This window comes from Apium graveolens, unplaced genomic scaffold (assembly GCF_009905375.1).
Source record: "Apium graveolens cultivar Ventura unplaced genomic scaffold, ASM990537v1 ctg7806, whole genome shotgun sequence".
In the NCBI taxonomy this organism is placed as follows: Eukaryota; Viridiplantae; Streptophyta; class Magnoliopsida; order Apiales; family Apiaceae; genus Apium; species Apium graveolens.
Window position 1 is genome coordinate 71,441 of NW_027420646.1, and position 19,850 is coordinate 91,290.

The 19,850-nt window shown below is 34.0% G+C and overlaps 1 protein-coding gene and 1 long non-coding RNA gene across 3 annotated transcripts; one reads left to right on the forward strand and one right to left on the reverse strand.

Moving 5' to 3' along the window:
• Positions 1-4,511: 4,511 nt before the first annotated feature.
• On the reverse strand, positions 4,512-12,209 carry LOC141704406 (uncharacterized). Of its 2 annotated transcripts, none has more exons than XR_012567948.1 (5): positions 12,100-12,209; positions 11,389-11,445; positions 11,082-11,135; positions 10,868-10,995; positions 4,512-4,585 (listed from the first exon to the last, which is right to left on the reverse strand). It is a non-coding gene; the product is annotated as an uncharacterized LOC141704406 (long non-coding RNA). The 2 variants fall into 2 exon arrangements; XR_012567947.1 differs by lacking the exon at positions 4,512-4,585 and adding an exon at positions 8,632-8,813.
• Positions 12,210-18,414: 6,205 nt separating this feature from the next.
• LOC141704409 (secreted RxLR effector protein 161-like) lies at positions 18,415-18,834 on the forward strand. The gene has a single exon (XM_074507649.1). The coding sequence runs from the start codon at positions 18,415-18,417 to the stop codon at positions 18,832-18,834; it is 420 nt and encodes a 139-aa protein (XP_074363750.1).
• The last annotated feature ends 1,016 nt before the right edge of the window (positions 18,835-19,850 follow it).

Here is a 19,850-nt window from a genome sequence, read left to right on the forward strand (position 1 = left end):
AGTGAAAACCTTTACATTGGGAAAACATTCATTTTTCTAAAACTTAATTCCATTTTAACATTTACCATCCTTTGAAATCATTCTGACTCTTCAAGTTGAAAATCATTGTTAGTTTCATTTCAGGAATTCAGATGGGGTAAATAAAGTTATGAGGAAAAAAATGCAAACTAGAGTGTGATCAAGGTAAGCATAGGTAATAATAATGTACGTAAAGAAAATCTATTTCGAAGCAGGTTGTTAACAAAACATGGGTATTGTTCATGGAGGGAAAACCAAGTCAAGTAACCTTTCAACTGGAACATAAAATCACGAATCGAAATCTTCCGAAAATTTAAGGACTTGACATGTACTTAAAAAAATGAATTTAGATTAAATATTTAGGGCCCAGTAACACATCGTGGCCCACCACCGGGTCACCGGAGTTCATCACCGATGGCGGCGATTTTTGGTGGTGCCCCAATCGGGGTTTCCTCCTTGAAAATCACTGAATTCACAAGAACAAGCACTGCCCCAATTCGTTTCATCAAAAAAAGAAGCAAACAACCCCCAAATTCAAGTTTAAACTCGAAGTGGGTTCAACGGGCTTGCAATTTAATCAATACAACTCATCCATGAAATCACAAATAAGAATCCAGAGACAAAAAGGAACGGAACCACGATCTTAGATCGAGAAACTGAAGTGAAACGAGAGGGAAGGAGAGAGTATCGAGAGAAGAGAGAGACGCGAGAATGTACGGGGAAGAAAGAAAAGAAAGGAGGAAGGAGTTCCCGGATTTTATAAGCCCATGGGTGATTTTGTAATTTCCCAAATTAACATTTCCTGAATTTTTTCTTTTCATTTCTTGTCAAAATGCTGACACCGCCTCCGACGGGGAGACGAAATCCTTCCATGGCCGAAATAAAAAAATAGATAAAGTACACAAATGGATCAAAGAAATAGACTCCCCAAGTCAAGGCCCAGCCCAAAAGCAAACAAGAGAGGAAAAAAACAGGATTGTTTTGGGCTACCGAGACGCTTTCTTTATGCCCATCAAAGCACCTCGAGATGCTAATCCGCGAAAAACGATACGAGAAATTCGGAAGAACTCATATACGGAACGAAGGCGGCCCGTGAAAATACATCGGTTTCTTACTCGTGCAAAGGAACTCTTTCTTTGCAACTTGGACAACTTATAACGATAACGAGTTAATATAAAATATCAGGAACGTGAAAAATGATTAAATAATCCAAAACTTATTTTTAAAATGAAGATCACAAAATTAGCTCTTTCTCCTAATGTATTTAAAGTAATTTCTGAGCGAACGGATTATTTCTATGAATTTTGCAAGTTAATTTCCAATAATCAAAATAACTCTTGAAAAATCACTTTAAAATACCAAAACCTCAAAATAAATCCTACTGTCATTTTTAAAAAGTCTCTAGGACCATTTCAGAGATAATAAAATATATTTCACAATTTGCACCTACTCTCATAATTTTATAAAAATATTTAAAGATCAAATAACATTATTTTCACCAAAATAAATCGTAAATATATCTAGAAATTCCGCAATCACAAATTTGCATATGTAAGGGTCAAATAACATGTATTTACATACTTTTACATAATCCATTCATTTCTTTTTTGAACAATTATCGTTAAATCCACTTTTCGCATAATCCATTCATTTCTTTTACTAAAATGTCATCGCGTATACCACATCAAATTCTACAGCCAATTCTGCTGACGTGATTAACATATTCAATCTTTCTTTGCGGCTCAATGCATCCGCTTCAACATTCGTCTTTCCAGGATGGTAAGGTATAGTACAATCATAATCTTTGATTAGTTTCAACCATCGCCTTTGTCTCATATTCAATTCTTTTTGAGTAAAAATATACTTTAAACTCTCATGATCCGTATAAATCTCACGCCTCTTTTCGTAAAAAAAATGTCTCCAAATCTTAAGTGCAAACACAATCGCTGCCAGTTCCAAATCATGTGTAGAACCTTTTGCTCATGAGGTTTTGACTGACTAGAAGCATATGCTATCACTTAACCATGTTGCAATAGTATACAACCTAGTACTTTATAAGAAGCATCACTATAGATTACGAACTCACCCTTTTCTTCGGATAAAATGACCACTAGCCAATCCTTTTCTTTAATTCCGGAAAACTTTCTTTGCACTTATTTGTCTCAAAAAATTTCTCATTTTTCCTTGTCAACTTAGTCAATGGAACAACTATCTTAGAAAATTCTTGCACCAACCTTAGATAATAACCAGCCAATCCTAGAAAGCTTCTTACTTTTATTGGAGTCTTAGACCTTTCCCAATTCATCACATCTTCAATCTTTGCGGGATTCACTTTAATGCCTTTACTACTAACTACATGCCCAAGAAACTAAACTTCCATTAATACTTTGGCCTCTATGGTATTTATAGTCAGTGTATCTGCTACCACATCCGCGTCCTGGAAAATATCTTTCATTGTCATATTAAAATTTCAGACCCTTGGTTGAGCTGGTTGTGTTGATGAAGGCGGTGGTCCAACAATTCGAAGAACATTGGCCTTCTAAATGGATTTTTTTATAATTTCGCGCCATGTGCCCAACTTTTTCGTATTTAAAATAAGTCACCTCTGATTTTCCCGCGACGTTCATACATTTGGATGAAAAATGGCCTTTTTTATTGTACTTGAAATATGTAACATTGAGCTTGTTGCATTTTGTGGGTGTCTTTTCCCATAAACCTTGCACTCTTGAATTGTAGGCATATTGTCTCTCACTGGTTGACCAGATCTTTGAAAATGGGTCTTTTGATTCCCATTTCCTGACTTAAACTTCTGAAATTTCTTACTCTGATTCCCAACATTCCTTCAAAGCTCCCCTCTGAACTTCAATCTTATTACTACATGCAATCTTAGGGTATAGTATCACAAAGGTATTACGAAAGAACACCAGGTAAACATACTTTATAAATAGTTGTGAATCTTAAAGAGCCATAATGAATACATAAGAGTATGTAGATAGATAATTCAAAGATTTAGAGGTAAAAAACATGTTATAAAATTAAAGTATAACAACAGAAATAGGGTTAAATAAGTGAAAAGCCAAAAATATCCCTTTATCTACCGATAGCTTCTACCTAACTACTAATACTACAACAACCGCTACAACTCAAATCAAATAATAACACATTATAACGGGAACCCGACATCTGACCAAGTATCCCAAGCCTACCGGTGCTGAAAATAACAACTTACTACAGGCTCTACCAGATGTCACATATGAAAATAATAACACATTACCTGAAAGCATATTTATCTAAAAAAAAATTGTCTATAGAAAGAGAAATCATTAAGCCTTGGACTAACTCAGAGAAATAACTCAGAGTTTAATTGAAAAAGGTTATTGGAATTCAGGATTAGGTTACTCAGAAAAGCCTAATGTTGATAAAGGAAAGAAAATATAAACTGAGAAACATAGACCAATAAATATCGATGATCGGTTAAAAAGGAGAGGTCTAAGCTAACTCGTGTTTAATTTTTAATATTAAATACTAATCGACTCAAATTTGTAAATGAGAAGGGTTCTTCATCCGGAGTTAAGTCAACCTTAATTACTGATAATTCTGACCAGGTCAAATCTAAGAGAGTAAATATTGGTTTAATGTCAAAGAAATAGCTCAAGTAAAAGATGAAAAAAGTCACAAAGATAAATAAGAAAAAGTAGTGTAGAAAGAATAAAAATGGTAAAGTATATGTGTAATAAGGTAATTACAAGTATAAATTCATTTTTAATATACCTAGAAAGTCTTGATTAAACTGTGCTAGTGGTAATCTTCTTGCTTTTATTTGCAGAAATAATAAATAAATAAATATTGTTCCTTCTAAATCAGATTTAGGAATATACGCATCTGTTGAAAAGGGACATATGATTCTGGTTTCATCAGACGCGTATGGAGGAGTCGTATCAGCTCTAAGGCATATGCGTCTATTTTTAACAAACGCAAATAGATCTGAAATGTCTGCTGGAGACAGACATATCAAGTGTTGGTCAGATGCATAAAGTTTCTTATGTCATTTTGGAACAGACATCGATGATGCACAACAGCCGTATATAATATTCTTTATGCTTCTATTATCATTGAACTACCACATATTTACAGGATTTTTAAAAAAAATTAGCCATATCTTAGCCTACGACATGCTTTTCACAATATACTTCTAAAGACACTTGGAACAAGAACATTTAAAATTGAAAATCAATAGATACATTTTTATATAAGATGAAAAATATTCAACATTAACTGAACATGCCAGTAGCCAATTCAACTTCACTATAGCTAGATCAACATCCGTTTAGCAGCCATTAGCAACTATGAAACACAATTTCCACAACACATCGAATAAACCTGAACATTACTAAAATGCATAAGTTAACTCAAAATAATCAAATTTGAGCCACATTTAGAGTAACAAGATACGTCATATAAAAAACAAAAGATAAGAACAAAAGCAATTTTGTACCCTACGTGTCATCCAAAATGAGATCTCGCGAGATTTTTATATATAGGAATTCCTCCAAGCAGCTTCCAACAACTGTATCAGGAACTAATTTTTAAATGCCATTTAACATCATAATCACGTTTTGCTGAATATATATAGGAATCTAAAAATCATTATCACAGTAAATTCTTTAATCACAAGGCAATCTTATACAACTACTATCATTATACAAACAATTGAATCAAGTATCATTCAATATACTTAACTGAATCTTAGCGTTTTGAATAAATAAATAATTATGTTAAAGTTGATTTCCACTTATTTTCATAAAATTTGAGGATTAAAGTGAACTACATCAAACACAAGTTGTGAACCATTTTTTAATTATGCCAATTTTTCACCAGTGTTTCTAAAACTTCGTACCTCCCAATAGAAAGTAGCTCCTTTTTAAGATCCCAATCCCTCAGTGTATCCTCACTTATATTGTGTTTGGTTCGGGTAAATGAAATGGAATGGAATGGAATGATATTTTAAGTGGAAAATGATTAAATTTTCTAAAATTTTCATTTTTTCACCCATTCCATTCCTAACCACCCACATTATAATTAAACACCCCTAATTTGAGATAGAATGCTCCATTCCTTATTAATCTCATTTTCTTCACAATTCTTATCATAACAATTTTGTCCTTTTAATTATTATTTTTCAAATCTTCCCTCCAACTCCCATTTAATTCCTTTAATTATATCCATTCCATTCCATTCACCCCAACCAAACACAACTTTATTTTCTCAATGATGGTACATCTCTATTAAAACAAGCAATTGTCATGCTACAATAATAATTCTATAGGTGTATTATGAAAGGAAAAAGTTTACATTTTATCATACATTATATTTTGCATATATAATTAAAAATGGTGCCTTCTGATCCTTACAGAAATTGTGGCTGCAGGGCCCCTAACCTTAAATTTTGTTTTCAATCAAACGTAAATCTTAGGTAGAACAAATGATTAACACATTAAAATGATTTAAGAATCAAACCTTAATTATACATAGATATAAATGTAACAAAATAATCTCAAATATACTTTAATTAACGTAGCATGCAAATTAAGACTCAATTTGAGTGAAAACATATGCAGAAAGCAAGAAAAAGGTGAATTAAGGAATAATTAACTCTGATTTAACTATAATTGAACAAATTTATAGATAACAGATTTGGGGAAAAATATATTCCCATCAAGATTTAATCTTTTCCGAAATTTAATCTTGTTCGAGCTTTAATTTTCTCTGAGCTTTAATCTTCATGGTGTGGCCGCAATGTAGAGCGCAATGTTTGTGTGTTTTTACGATTGTTTGTAAGTCTATGAGTATGCGTCTGAAGCCGCTCGTGAGTTTTTTGTTAAGTGTTTTATTTTTTTTAACTTATTGATAGTCGGGAACAATTTCCGAAAGCAGCTCAAACTTTTAGCAAGCCCACTCCAAAGTTTTTCATCTAGGCGGCATGAATTTTGAACCCAAATCTCTAACGTAATGCAACATTTATATAATTCATTACAATCACATACATTTTTAAACTCCCTTCAAATATTTTCACGTCAATTGGATTATTTATAAAAACCATTTCATTATGTAGGAAATCATCTCTAAATAACAATATTTAAAAAATAATTTTTAGAAATCTAGTTACGATAACCAATGTATGGTATAGTGCCTATAACGTAAAATCATTTGGTACTCCAATGGCGTTTGACCCAACCATTTATAAGAGTAGCCAACTAAAAATCTTTAGCATGCTCCGATCCAGACAATAGAACACTGGTGCTTGTTGCTCGAAAATGTTAAACTCTATGCGTAGATTTTACAAACACCGCTATAGTAATGATCTACCAATATGTGCATTGATTTTGAGGAACATAACCTTTAATCGTGAATTGTGCCAAATTCACATATGAGATTAAAAACTACAAAGAATTCTTATGCTCAAATTAAATGTTCTCAAGAATTGCAGCACCCTCATACAAAATTTGGTTGTGTGGATTAAAATATGGTTCTGCAGATTAACAGGCTGAATCCGAGAAGTCAGAAGCCAAAAAGGCAAATAAAGTAGAATGATCTAAAACATATACACCTAATCAACCTTTTCGAATAAGTAGAGTTTTAAGTTCTCATTTAAGGCACCAAATCGAGGTACTTCACACGTTACAATATTATTGATTACCTTCCTTATAGTCGAACTGAGATGCATTGGATTCTGATTACCTAGGATCCAATAACCATGAACCACATAGTTCTTTTAATTACCTACCTCAATTTAAATTTACTTGCTAAGATTAAAATGCTACATTTTTTTATGCATTATCTGTCCACTAAAATTTACTATCGACATCTCTGTATATATTACATTAAATCAGAAATATCTAAAGAGTCTGGTTTTGCATGAGACCTTCATTTTAATTAATAAATCATCAAATATAAAACAAGTAACCACCGCTGGCTCATTCCCTAATTAAAAGACAAGTTAAATTTACAATTTTATTACATCCTTTTCAAAAGTTATTTTTTTTAATTAAGTATTGTTGTCTTTTGATTTAACCATATTTCTTTCTATAAACACCTAGAAATGTCAATTATACTAAATCTTCCCTTTAGTACACCTCCGAAAATACCTACATTATATATTCATTATATCTTCTGTTATTATTATTATTATTATTATTATTATTATTATTATTATTATTATTATTATTATTATTATTATTATTATTATTATTATTATATAGAACTCATTAACACACACTCAAATATACCATATACTATAATAAAATATATGCAAAATCTCTTAAAATAAGAGTTTTTCAAGTTATCAAAAATTATTAATTATATACTTTTAAATTAGGTAAATATAAATTAATTATCTTTTTTACATATAAGTAGCATTGATGCTATGTATTACCAAAAAGGTTTGTTAAAACATGTACAAACACGTATTTTAATGTAAATAAGTAAAAGTTAAAAACAATTTTGTTAGTTTGGTAAAAGGCGCTTTCAAATGAAGGTTGAATTTAAACTTTTAATGTTATATCTTATATCCAATATGTACCTTATAAAAGTTCAATTTGGGCCGGTGTGGTTGGTCCTTATTTTAAATAGCCATTAGTCAAGACAATTTGAGAAGGTTTAACTTTTAATAGTTATGGTTGGTTGGTCTTGTTTTAAATAGACCATGAAGAAAATTCTAGAAGGTTTAATTTTGATAATTATGGTTATATAAGTCTGACATTGTATCACAAGTTCATACATCCAGAGTTACAAACACAAATAATTTTCAAGATCCCTTTTCTCACCCAAACAAAAATAGCCTCCTCCCTTCTCTCAACCAAACATCACCCTTCTCTCAACCAAACATCACATGTTCATCTAGAGTATTAATACAAATATTTATTAAGATCCCTTTACTCACCAAAAACAAAATGGCTCCGGTTCTCTCAATCAAATATTTCAATTTTTCCTCAAATTTTCTTAAATGAAAGATATATCTGATATATTCATGAAAAACAATTTCAATTTCTCTAAATCAAAAGATAGTCTCATAATTCATCAATTCATTAACACTATGGTTTCTATGGCGATTGATTATTTTGAGTTGAAAATTTTTGTGATTGGTTTAAGGTATGTCCTTACTAGTTTGGTTTCTTAATTTTTAATTTTTAAAGTAATTATAACAGATTCACACATCCAGATCCAGATCTTGTAGTGATAGAAAAGGATGAAAATTTCCCTTAGAGTAAAAATGACGAATTAAGATTTCACTCTGATTAAATTGACAAAAATTAACGTGGTTTATAATTAAGTAGATTTGCTAAAATATTATGTAAAAATGATATTGATTTTAGTGTATTAAATTTTATTACATTTTTTATGTTAATTTATTTATTGATTAAATATTTACATGATGAAACAATGAAGATAATGCTCCATAAAAGCATAACAAAGCAAATCTTGGAATCCAGGTAATTTTAAAATATCTTGACTCATTGGTTTTTTTGATAGCTGGAGGCACAATGAAACACTTAGCTGGTCATACAAGTTTTTATTATAAATAACATATGTCAATGTTTATAAAAAATTTGATGTGTCATTTTTTGGAGTAATTATTTTAATTAATATATTGATTTATGTATGAGTATTTATATATATTAGATCCAACTTCTGCATCCAATTTAGCCAATTTAGCCAATCAACCCAATTCCGACAAACTAAAGAAGAGTCCAGCTTCTGCATGATCAAATCAAAGAGCAGTAAATCAACCCTGCACGCTGAAACAGTGATAACGGATCATAAATTAATATCATAGCACACAAACAACACATAATTTTTTAGCTACCTAATAAAAGTAAACAACACATAATTCCTAGGTACCTAATATCTAATAGACATTTTACAATTGATTCGTTGTCAACTAAAGACTTACCACCGGCCACCCTCACTAGCATTTTCGGTGCTTTTGCTGAGTTCGTGGCCACTTGAACATTTACACAAGTACAAGTTAATCGACAAAGTCTTTAGTAACATACTAATGTGCTAAAAAGTAGAAACACATCCAAATTTTACTACGAGATTATAGCTAAATATATTTCCTAAAAGTTCATATTTATGTTTAATTAGTTCATTGGGTGGTTAAAGCATCAGGAGCAAAAGCAAAAAACAGTGTGAGTGAGTAGGTTTGGTGCTTCTGATAAGCATCCTATCGGCTTCATACACAAGTAACTAGGATGCGTAGTAGGGGCATAAGGATTAAAAGTTAAAATATTAAAAAAAATAATAAAAATGTAGAAAAAAAATGAAAATTCCACAATGGAAGAGAATATGATCTCGTAAGAAAAGTTTTCCTTCACCTCTTCTCCTTGAAAATTTATGAAAAGATGTTAAAAAGAAGTAGAAGGGCAGAGGTCTGCTATGAATTTGTTTAAGTGCCTTTGACCATTTATATTTTTTAACGGAGAACTAAACCAAATAACTGATCCAGAAGAAGAAAATATGAGGATTCTGAGGCAATATAGTAATGATCAGTTTGACTATAAAGACTGGTTACCATCCCAGATGCTCCAATGCAGGACGAGCATGTAGTACATGTCCAACCTGAGAACAGAATTCTAAGTTCACCCAGATTTAGGCAAAGATAACTACTGGCTGAGAATCATAATGGGGTTTGAGACACCAGTTGCAGAACTCAAGGAGATTATCAACTACTAAGGTTTTATACGTAGGAGACTGGTTCAAATCAAATGTTTTGACCAAGTATTTATAAGGGTACCTTTTCAAGTCTATGTCTTTGAAATTGTTGGCGGCAATCCCCCTGACCTTAACTGTAACCAAGGGCATCACCTAATCCACATGTTTGTTGAATGTTGATGACATACCAATACTTTTTTCATTTAATTTTCCACAATGTTCAAAAATCTTGTTTGTCACTGTGATGGTAGGACTGAAACAGTAAAAGATTTGATCAAATTTGCATGTATGAGGAGCACTGGGACTATAAGCAGAATCTAATTTGTTGCGACGTTCATGAAGATGTTGTATGCTTGATAAAGTCAACTGTCTTTACACAAACAACCTTAGATTCATGCCTATGGCCTCAAAGTACATTGTCCATCTTAAAGTTTTCTGAATCTACCTTGACTTTACAATACATTAAATCCATGCACTCATGATTCATTGGTAGATTACATCCCCTTCAACGTATTGCTTTGGATGGTAGGGTACAATAATTAAGGTGATAATAACATACTAACATCCATGGCCCGGAGGCCGGGTCCTTAAGCAGTGTGCTGGTTGGGGTACCCCCACTCACATCCCTAAATGAATTCAAACTAACTAGGTGTTCTCTCCCTTCAAGAGGTTGGTGGCATGTACTCTAGTTTATCATTCAATCTGTGACTAGTGAGTACACGGTCCTGTTTAGATGGGTAGTGCACACATTTAACTAAAAACCCAAAACATAACCTTATATTTCTATTAAAACATTAAAACATTTGTATGAGATTCTTTAACACTATTACAGCAAGTAATGATACACTTCTAAGTTTTATCTCTTCTAGAAAGGTCTAGTGCCAAGCCTCAAAGAGATCCAGATTGTGGAAAGTCAATCATATAATAATGGTATAGAGGACACAAACATTGAGCAACTAGTATTTACAAGTAACACAATCAAGTATCTACATAACTTATTTGTCTGCATAATCTCACTTAACAACGGTAGAGAGGACGCAGACAATGCGTCACTGGTATTTACAGGTAACACAATCAAGTAACCCAACTATGTACCATATAGCTTATAAGGTCAAACAAATTACTATACATATATTACCTGGTGAATTAATCGGTAAAAGTTGTGCTGACCGTTTGTCCAGGTTCGCCAAAATCAATTTCACCAGCCTCAAAAGAAAGGGGAACACCATCAATAAAAACACCTTTCCCATTGCTCTCCATGTTGAACTAAATTGGTAATAAATTGGATAGGGTATAAGAACATCATAAAGCCTTTGAAAACAGTTTACCAAAGAAAGGTGTTGTAGCCTCACCTGTTGAATATGCAGAGCAAATTTTTCCAGGGCTTGAGAGTAAGGTAAAATGGCCTAAAAAATTAAGGCATCAAAATTAGAGACAAACAATATTAATATTTTTTTTAAAGAAAAAATATAACTGACTTTTAGAAGAGACTCCAATTGTGAATCTGTCCACACAAATAAAGACACTGAAGTGCAATCATTTTCTTTTACAAATATAAAACTATGAAGTGAGATTATATGCAGAGTAAAAATTATTACAAGAAAAAACAGAAAGTGTCGACTCAAACAGATAAATCAGAAAACTCATAACTGCACTTACTCTTGCAGGATACCCTAGGAATGAAACATTCCAAACACTCAACAGGCCCAAAAGCACCTGAAACATTTATGAAATGTCACTCAATAAAACATTAACTGAATCAAAGATTGACTAGGATGCTTCTTAAATCCAATATCTTCGTTAAGCCTTCCAGATGCACATTCAGTTAAACGCCCGATGAAACTGATTTTATCTGGCTTACACCGGCACTTCACATCCAAATTAAAATCTCAGAATAGCAACCCTTTATTCGCTCACATGTAAGCGGTAACACTGTCTTTCACACCTTAGTTTCACTGAGAATGGACCTAGCATCGTTTAGTTTTCAATATTTAGGGTACATGTCAATCTTTGAAGAAATTCAAAAGACAACAAAAAAACGACCAACTTTTTACAATCTGGTTACATATCATCTCTTCGAGCTCCAAAATCCCAGCATTACCACATCCGGTAACAATGCTTCTTTCTCTTATTTGTCACCAAACCCCCAAAAAATAGAACATAAAACCTCCAAAAACCAAGCAAAGGATATTTCTTTTATTTGTCACCAAACCCCCAAAAAATAGAACATAAAACCCCCCAAAACCAAGCAAAATATTTCTTTTATTTGTCACCAAACCCCCAAAAACAGAACATAAAACCCCCCAAAAAACAAGCATGACGTTTCTTATATACATCCACAAAAGAAAAGATGTAAAAAGGAGAATATACCTCCAGAAAAGCTCCAAGCTCCAAAGATCTGTGAACCTAGAGATGCTCCAAAACCTTGAAATTCCAAATCTCCTTTCAAGCTCCAAAGCTTGTACTTAAGTATATGTTACTCGTCTCAAGCTCAATTTGAAGCTCCAAAACTTGAATTTGAATTGGGGCTTAAATTATGGTTTATGGGACAGGAGAGAAGGAGATGAGTGAGATTTTTAATGTATGAGAGAAAGAGGGGAGAGATTAGAGATAGATGAGTGATGAAAGAGAGATGAGAGCTGAGAGAGACGTGAAAGAGACAGTGAGAGAGATGAGGCGGTGAGAGAGATGAGGGTCGCGGGACAGAGGAGAGAAAGAGGGGAAAGAAGTTTGAGATATTTTGGAAAAGGGGGAATAAGAAATTTTTTGTTAAAATTAAGGGGGGAAGTGTACTGAAATAGGGGGAGAAAGAAAAGTAAATTTATATTTTTTTTAAAAGTGGTCGTAGACAATGGTTAATAAAATTAGACGATGTTAAAGTTTAAAGCATATATTTGTTTTTTTTTAATTTTTGAACATAGACAACGGTTGGTATGGGAAACCGATATCAGGATTTCTATTCAACATCGCTTATTGATAAACCGATGTTAAACAGACTTTTAATATCAGGTGCATTACATGCCGATGTCTAAGCACCGATGTCGTATCTACTATTTCTAGTAGTGTAATAAATATTTTTATATCCACTTTTGTAGTTGAGTTTTTTTAATAATATTGGGATGGGTTACAATTTTTTCATCAATTAAGGAATTTATACTCTATTTGCACGTATTTCTATCTTCTGGGGCACCAAATACTTTAGCTAAGTCTCAAAATATATAGGCATTTTATGCAGACTTGATAAGTGACTAAAGCTTTGTATCAACAATGTGCCCGTGTGTAAGAATTTGCCACCGAGGTGATTCATTCTACTAGGATTACTAGGATGATACATATTTTTAAGTAGGGAAGTTATCTGTTAAAGTGAATGAAAGTGGAAGTAATAATCATCTTCCTCACTTCCAAGAGATATTGTATGTTTTTTTGTGAGGCTGCTTTTAGGATAAATATTCATATTTTTGGGAACTTGAAATATTTTAATTTTTATTAAATTACATTGTACTATTATTTTGAATTTTTGAAAAAAAACAAAAATATCTTTGTTGTAAATTAACATGTTATGAGTTAATGAATATACATAGCTACTTTGTTCCCCGTGGATTTTTCAATACATTAATTTACCATGGACTATAGTTTACATCAACTATTTTGAAAAAGTAGGCCTAAAACAATTTTCCTTCACCGTAACATTTCATATCACTACTACTTAAACTTAAATTAACATAATAAAATATTAATCTAGATGCAAATCCTTAACACATCCCTGCACCTTGAAAGGCTGTCATACCGGAACTCATGTAACTCAGCCATAGCTTGATCACCATTAGCTTCAAATCCCTCAGCACCCAAAGGGAACACCAATTCATTCTGATTTGCAGCCTCAACCATATTCTCATTTGCATTCATTTTCATTCCCTCCTAAAAAAGGATCAACTATAGAAAAGGATCAACTACTTCATCAGCCATAGCAGCGGGTTCAACATCTCCTTGATATACTGCACTAAATCTCTGCCCGTAATGACCAAGACTCAATGTCATAGTGCCATATTCCTCCACTCTTCCAAATGGTTCTTCTATTATCACCATATCCTTCCAATGAATAGCACCGTACTCAGCCAAATAAGAAGTAAGCATATTATCTTCTGGATTAGTCAAGCGTACATCTGCCAAAAAATTATGATCTGCCTTCCTTTGATTAAGTTATTGGAAGATGAATTCATGTTGGGGAGGCCTGCCAACAACCAAGGAATTCATCCAATCCATGAAGGAATCAACTTCATACATCTCCAAGATTATTTTAGTATACTCCTCATTAAATGCTTCTTTCAATGCTTCTATGTATGCCTTAAACTCATTTTTCCTTCGATTTTCAAAACCCAAAGATCTCGTAATCATATGCAGAATAACACCAAGACTGTTTTTAAACACCGCTTCTATGCCTGAAGGGTTACCATTGGGAAATGTTTGCTTAGAGAAGAAAAATGCCACATTACACTTAATCATCCCCATCAGAGGCATCTTCCATTGAGCATTGACATTAACATTCTCTTCTTCCAGGATGGATCCCTAACTGAAGAGTCTCTATTTGATGTCTAAGAATACCAAGGGTTAAAGTAAAGTAATTTACCTTCCTACTCAATACACCGACTAATTACCCTTCCTACTCAAACCCCGCCACTTCTATTACTACCGCTTCATATTTCCTTTAAAAAAACTTGTAAAAAAAGAAACTCTAAAAACTCAAATGGACCAACTATTGATCCACCATAAAATATCCTAAAAAATTATTTTAAGGACAATCCCCAATAATCTTTTTAGCCCAATCCACCAAAGCCGAATATAATCTTAACCCATCAAGTAACTTCCCACTGAATCCATAAATCTCTTGCTAAGGTACCCTTTCTTGCATTTTTATCAGCTTGTTCATTAAAGTTCCTCCTAAAAAATTTAACCTATATCTGGCCAGATAACTCTGATGTTAGGTTTAATCTAAACTTAACTAGTTTATTTAGCTGTTTTAGTATTTTGTTAATAATGGCATTTGTTAGCCACATTTTAGTAAGAGACTGAGTCTTACGTGGGTTCTTTTTCTTTAGGAGAGTCATATGGAGTTTGAAAGTGTTCAAGGGTAAACATTGTTGATTTATAGGAATCAGTTTTAGCTAGTTCTTTTACATATATTTCCATTTCCTGTAATTAGTTTTTAGAGCTGTGATAATAACATATTTGAGTTTGCTTTTCTCCAGTTTCAAAGTGCAAACAGGTGTGTGTGTATTGCTTGTATCAGGTCTGAAACTTTACATTCTGGTATCAGAGCCTGGTTGTGTATGCCAAAGTATATGCCTAAACTGGGAACTATGGACGCGTCAAAGTCGAAGTAGGGATCACTAGGGCTCAATTATCCTATGCTGTCAAAGAATAACTATATAACATGGTCATTAAAAATGAAAGTTAATATGGAGGCACAAGGCATGTGGGAGGCAATTGAGTCTGATGGTAAGAAGTCACAGGTTGTGGTTCGTACAGACAAAATGACGTTGGAAATCATTTACCAGAGTATTCCAGAAGATATTTTACTGTCCGTAGCAGAGAAGAAGTCATCAAAGGAGGCTTCAGGAGGCCATAAAAATCATGTATGTAGGGGTTGATAGAGTGAAGAAGGCGAAGGTGCAGACTTTGAAAGACGAACTGGAGTCTCTAACCATGAAAGAAACCGAGCATATTAACGATTTCTATATGAGCTTGTGTGGTATCGTAACAAACATACGTGTTTTGGGTGAAACAATGGAGGAATCATATGTTGTTAAGAAACTTCTCAGGGCAGTGCCAACCAAGTATCTTCAAATTGCCTATTCAATAAAACAATTTGAAAATCTTGAAGAAATGAAAGTTGAAGAAATCTTGGGATGACTCAAAGCACATTAAGAACGGATTCGTGGGCCTACGGAGACCTCGAGCAGTCAGCTGTTATTGACAGAGGAGGAGTGGTAAAAAAGGAAGCTCATAATGGACAACTGTTGCTTACTAGGGAGGAGTGGCTGAAGAAAATGTCACAAAATCAAAAAGGTAAGCAGGATGTTGAATCTAGAAACAAGGATGAAAACCGAGGATATCGAGACAAGAGCAAGGTGAGATGCTTCAATTGTAGTATCTTGGGACATTATGCTTCTGAATATCGTAAACCAAAATAAGAGAAGGAATAAAGATAAGAGGCAAATTTGGCTCAAATTGAAGATGATGAACCCGCCTTGCTTTTAACGGAGTGTGATGAAAATAAGAGAAAATGTTCTTGTTAGATTTGGTGATGGATCTACTGTCATAATAAAGGGAAAAGGTTCAGTGGTCTTGAGTTGTCAAACTGGTGAGGAACACGTGTTGAGTGAGGTATATTTTATTCCATCTCTTTGCAACAATATTATTAGTTTGGGTCAACTAGTAGAAGAAGGTTGCAAACTGGTACTTCATGGAGATTTGATGTGGGTCAACGACAAAGATGGAAGATTATTGATAAAAGTTAAACGTTCAAGAAACTGATTGTACAAATTAATCATTGAAAGAAGCAAGCCTGCATGTCTGATGTCAAAGGCAGAAGAGGACTCTTGGTTGTGGCATTGTAGGCTCGGACAGGTGAACTTCCAAGCTATGAACCTTATGTCTAACAAAGAGATGGCTCGAGGCTTACCGAAATTTGTTCAACCAAACGAAATCTGCAGAGGGTGTTTAATGTCAAAGCAAGTAAGGTCATCATTTCCTCAATGAACTTCTTTTAATGCCTCGAAAATTCTGGACCTTGTGAACGGAGACATCTGTGGTCCTATATCTCCTTCAACACCTGGTGGAAAGAGGTACTTTCTTTTGTTGGTAGACGATTATAGTAGACTAATGTGGGTGTATTTTTAAGTAAAAAAGATGAGGCATTCGAGTACTTTAAGAAATTCAGAGCGTTGGTGGAAGATCGACCTGAACGAAGGATCAATGTGTTCAGAACAGACCGAGGGGGGAGTTCTGTTCGAGTAAATTTACTGAATATTGTGAGAATGCTGTAATTCAACAACATTATACAGCGCCGTACACTCCACAACAGAATGGCGTGGTTGAGAGGAGAAATAGGACGGTTGTAGCAATGGCAAAAAGCTTCCTAAATGAGAAAAACATGCCACAAAAGTTCTGGGCAGAAACAGTAAGACACTTAATTTATGTGCTGAATCGGTTACCAACTAAGGTTGTTATTGGGAAGACGCCATACGAATCATGGTCAGGTAAGATTCCCAATCTCGAATATTTAAAGATTTTTGGTTGCATTGCGCATGTGAAAATTCCTAGTGTCAAATAACTAAATTGGATGACAAAAGTAAAGTTTTGGTATATTTGGGAAAGAAGTCCGGTACAAAGGGCTGCAGGCTGTATGATCCTAAAACTAATTCTCTCCAATTTAGTCGATATATTGTCATTGAAGAAAACAAAAGCTGGTCATGGGAACAGGGCTTCGAGGATAACAATTCTCAAAGTTCATTTATCATAGTAAACAAAAAAAATGGCTGAAGAAGCAGATGGTGAAATAATAGATTCTGCATGTGACTTTTTTGATATTGCTACACTAATACAAAGTCGTGTGCGTGACACCAGTCAAACATCTGATGAAGAAAGTGACCCCAGGCGTTATAAATAACTTTCTGATGTTTACAATAATACTGAAGATGTGGAATTACATGATGAGTTAATGCTGATGGGGATAGAGGAACCTGTATGCTACAGTCAAGCAATAAAAGAAAAATCGTGGGAAAAGGGAATGACAGTCGAAATCGAAGCCATAAAGAAGAACGAGACTTAGAACTTGGTCGAGTTACCAGCTGGGCACAAACCCACTAGATTGAAATGGGTGTATAAAATAAAAAGGGATACAGAAGGGAGGATATTAAAGTACAAAGCGCGGCTTATAGCAAAAGGGTATGTTCAAAAACACGGTGTGGATTATGAGGAGGTCTTTGCTCCAACTAGGTTGGAAATAGTCTGATTACTCCTTGCAGTTGTTGCTAAAAATAGCTGGGAAGTGCATCACCTTGATGTAAAGTCGGTATTTTTAAATGGTGAGTTAAGTGAGGATGTTTATGTGTGTCAGCCAGAAGGGTTTGTGGTGAAGGGAAAGGATAATCTTGTATATAAACTAGCAAAGGCCTTGTACGAATTAAAAGAGGACCCACGGGCCTGGTATGCAAAACTTAACTGGTGCTTGAAGAATTTGGGTTTTATCAAATATCCTTACGAACCAGCTGTGTACACTAAACGAGTAGGGAATGAAGTCTTGCTGGTGGGAGTTTACGTTGATGATTTACTAGTCACAGGGACTAGTGTTGAAAACATTGATTTTTTTAAGAAGCAGATGATAGAAAATTTTGAAATGAGTGATCTCGGAAAGCTCCCTCACTATCTGGGAATAGAAGTGAAGCAAAGTGTTGATGGCATCAAGTTGAAGCAGAGCGCATATGCAAAGAAAGTACTACTGAAGGTTGGTTTGCTTGAATGCAATCCAGTGAAGTATCCAATCGAAGAAAAATAGAAGATGCATAAAGATGAAATCGGGAATCCTGTAGATCCAACTCAGTTTAAAAGCATTATGGGGATCTTCGATATTTAGTTCATACTCGTCCTGACATAGCATTTGCTGTAGGGATTGTAAGTCGCTATATGGAGAGGCCCACGGAACTTCACTACAGTGCGGTGAAACGTATTTTACGCTATGTAAAAGACACTTTGGATTATGGTCTGCCCTATGCAAGAGGAACAGGTAATTACATATTATCGGGGTTTTCTGACAGTGATTTGGTAGGAAATAATAAAGATAGGAAGAGCACAGGAGGTATGGTGTTCCATCTAAATGACAACTTAATAACTTGGGTCTCTCATAAGCAGAGGTGTGTTGCTCTTTCTTCTTGCGAAGATGAATTCATGGCTGCTACTGCAGCAGCATGTCAGGGTGTATGGTTGCAGAAAATGCCGAGTCAAATCGTCAATATCAAGCAAGGTCCTGTGATAATGTATGTGGATAATAAGTCAGCCATAGACTTGGCAAAGAATCCAACTTTCATGGTCGAAGCAAGCATATAGACATTCGCTATAACTTTATTAGAGAATTTGTTGAGAGAGGAGAAATCGAACTCAAATATGTTAGCACTAATGAACAAAAGGCAGATGTTTTGACAAAGGCCCTGGGAGCAGTCAAGTTCGAGCGTATGCGTGATTTACTTGGGATGAAGAAGTTGTTTGCATAAGTTTAGATTAAGGGAGTGTTTTGTCGGGTTTAATCTAAACTTAACTAGTTTATTTAGCTGTTTTAGTATTTTGTTAATAATGGCATTTGTTAGCCATGTTTTAGTAAGAGACTGAGTCTTACGTGGGTTCATTTTCTTTTGGAGAGTCATGGGGAGTTTATAAGTGTTCAAGGGTGAACGTTGCTGATTTGTAGGAATCAGTTTTTAGCTAGTTCATTTTTATATATTTCCATTTCCTGTAATCAGTTTTTAGAGATGTGATAATAACATATTAGAGTTTGCTTTTCTCCAATTTCAAAGTGTGAACAGGTGTGTGTGTATTGCTTGTATCAGGTCTGAAACTTTACATCTACAAACAAATTATCAACCATTGCATGCTGACTAACTGCCTTTACTAATTCCTTGCTATCTGTCAATACTTGAATACCATCATTTTTCCATTTACTGTTTGATAACAATTTCACCACATTTTAAGAGATTGTAACTCTTCCTCAAAGGCAATTGTTACTTTTGTTTGACCTGCAAATTAAAGTAATATTTCCCCATTCTTCCTGATATCCTACAACCACCTTACCTAACTTCATTTTCCAGATCCCATCAATAAAGCTACTAAAGAACTGTTAACGGATTCTAATAGCTGCCTCCATTTCATATGTTGACTTGCAGTTACAACTCCTGTAGGGTTACACTACGCCATAAACAGCCTACGGTAACAAAAAAATGTTATAATAGGATGGCCTAAATGTTACCCCAGACCATTTTTTGGCTAAGATAACATAAGCTGAAGGTTAGCTAAGTGGGGGTACCTAAGGTAACTTATTTTTTTCTAGTGTAATATGACATTTTATGTTA

What these genes read in the sequence shown, in the direction of transcription:
- LOC141704409 (XM_074507649.1), top strand. Translation starts at nt 18,415, where the DNA reads ATGGAGAGGCCCACGGAACTTCACTACAGTGCGGTGAAACGTATTTTA.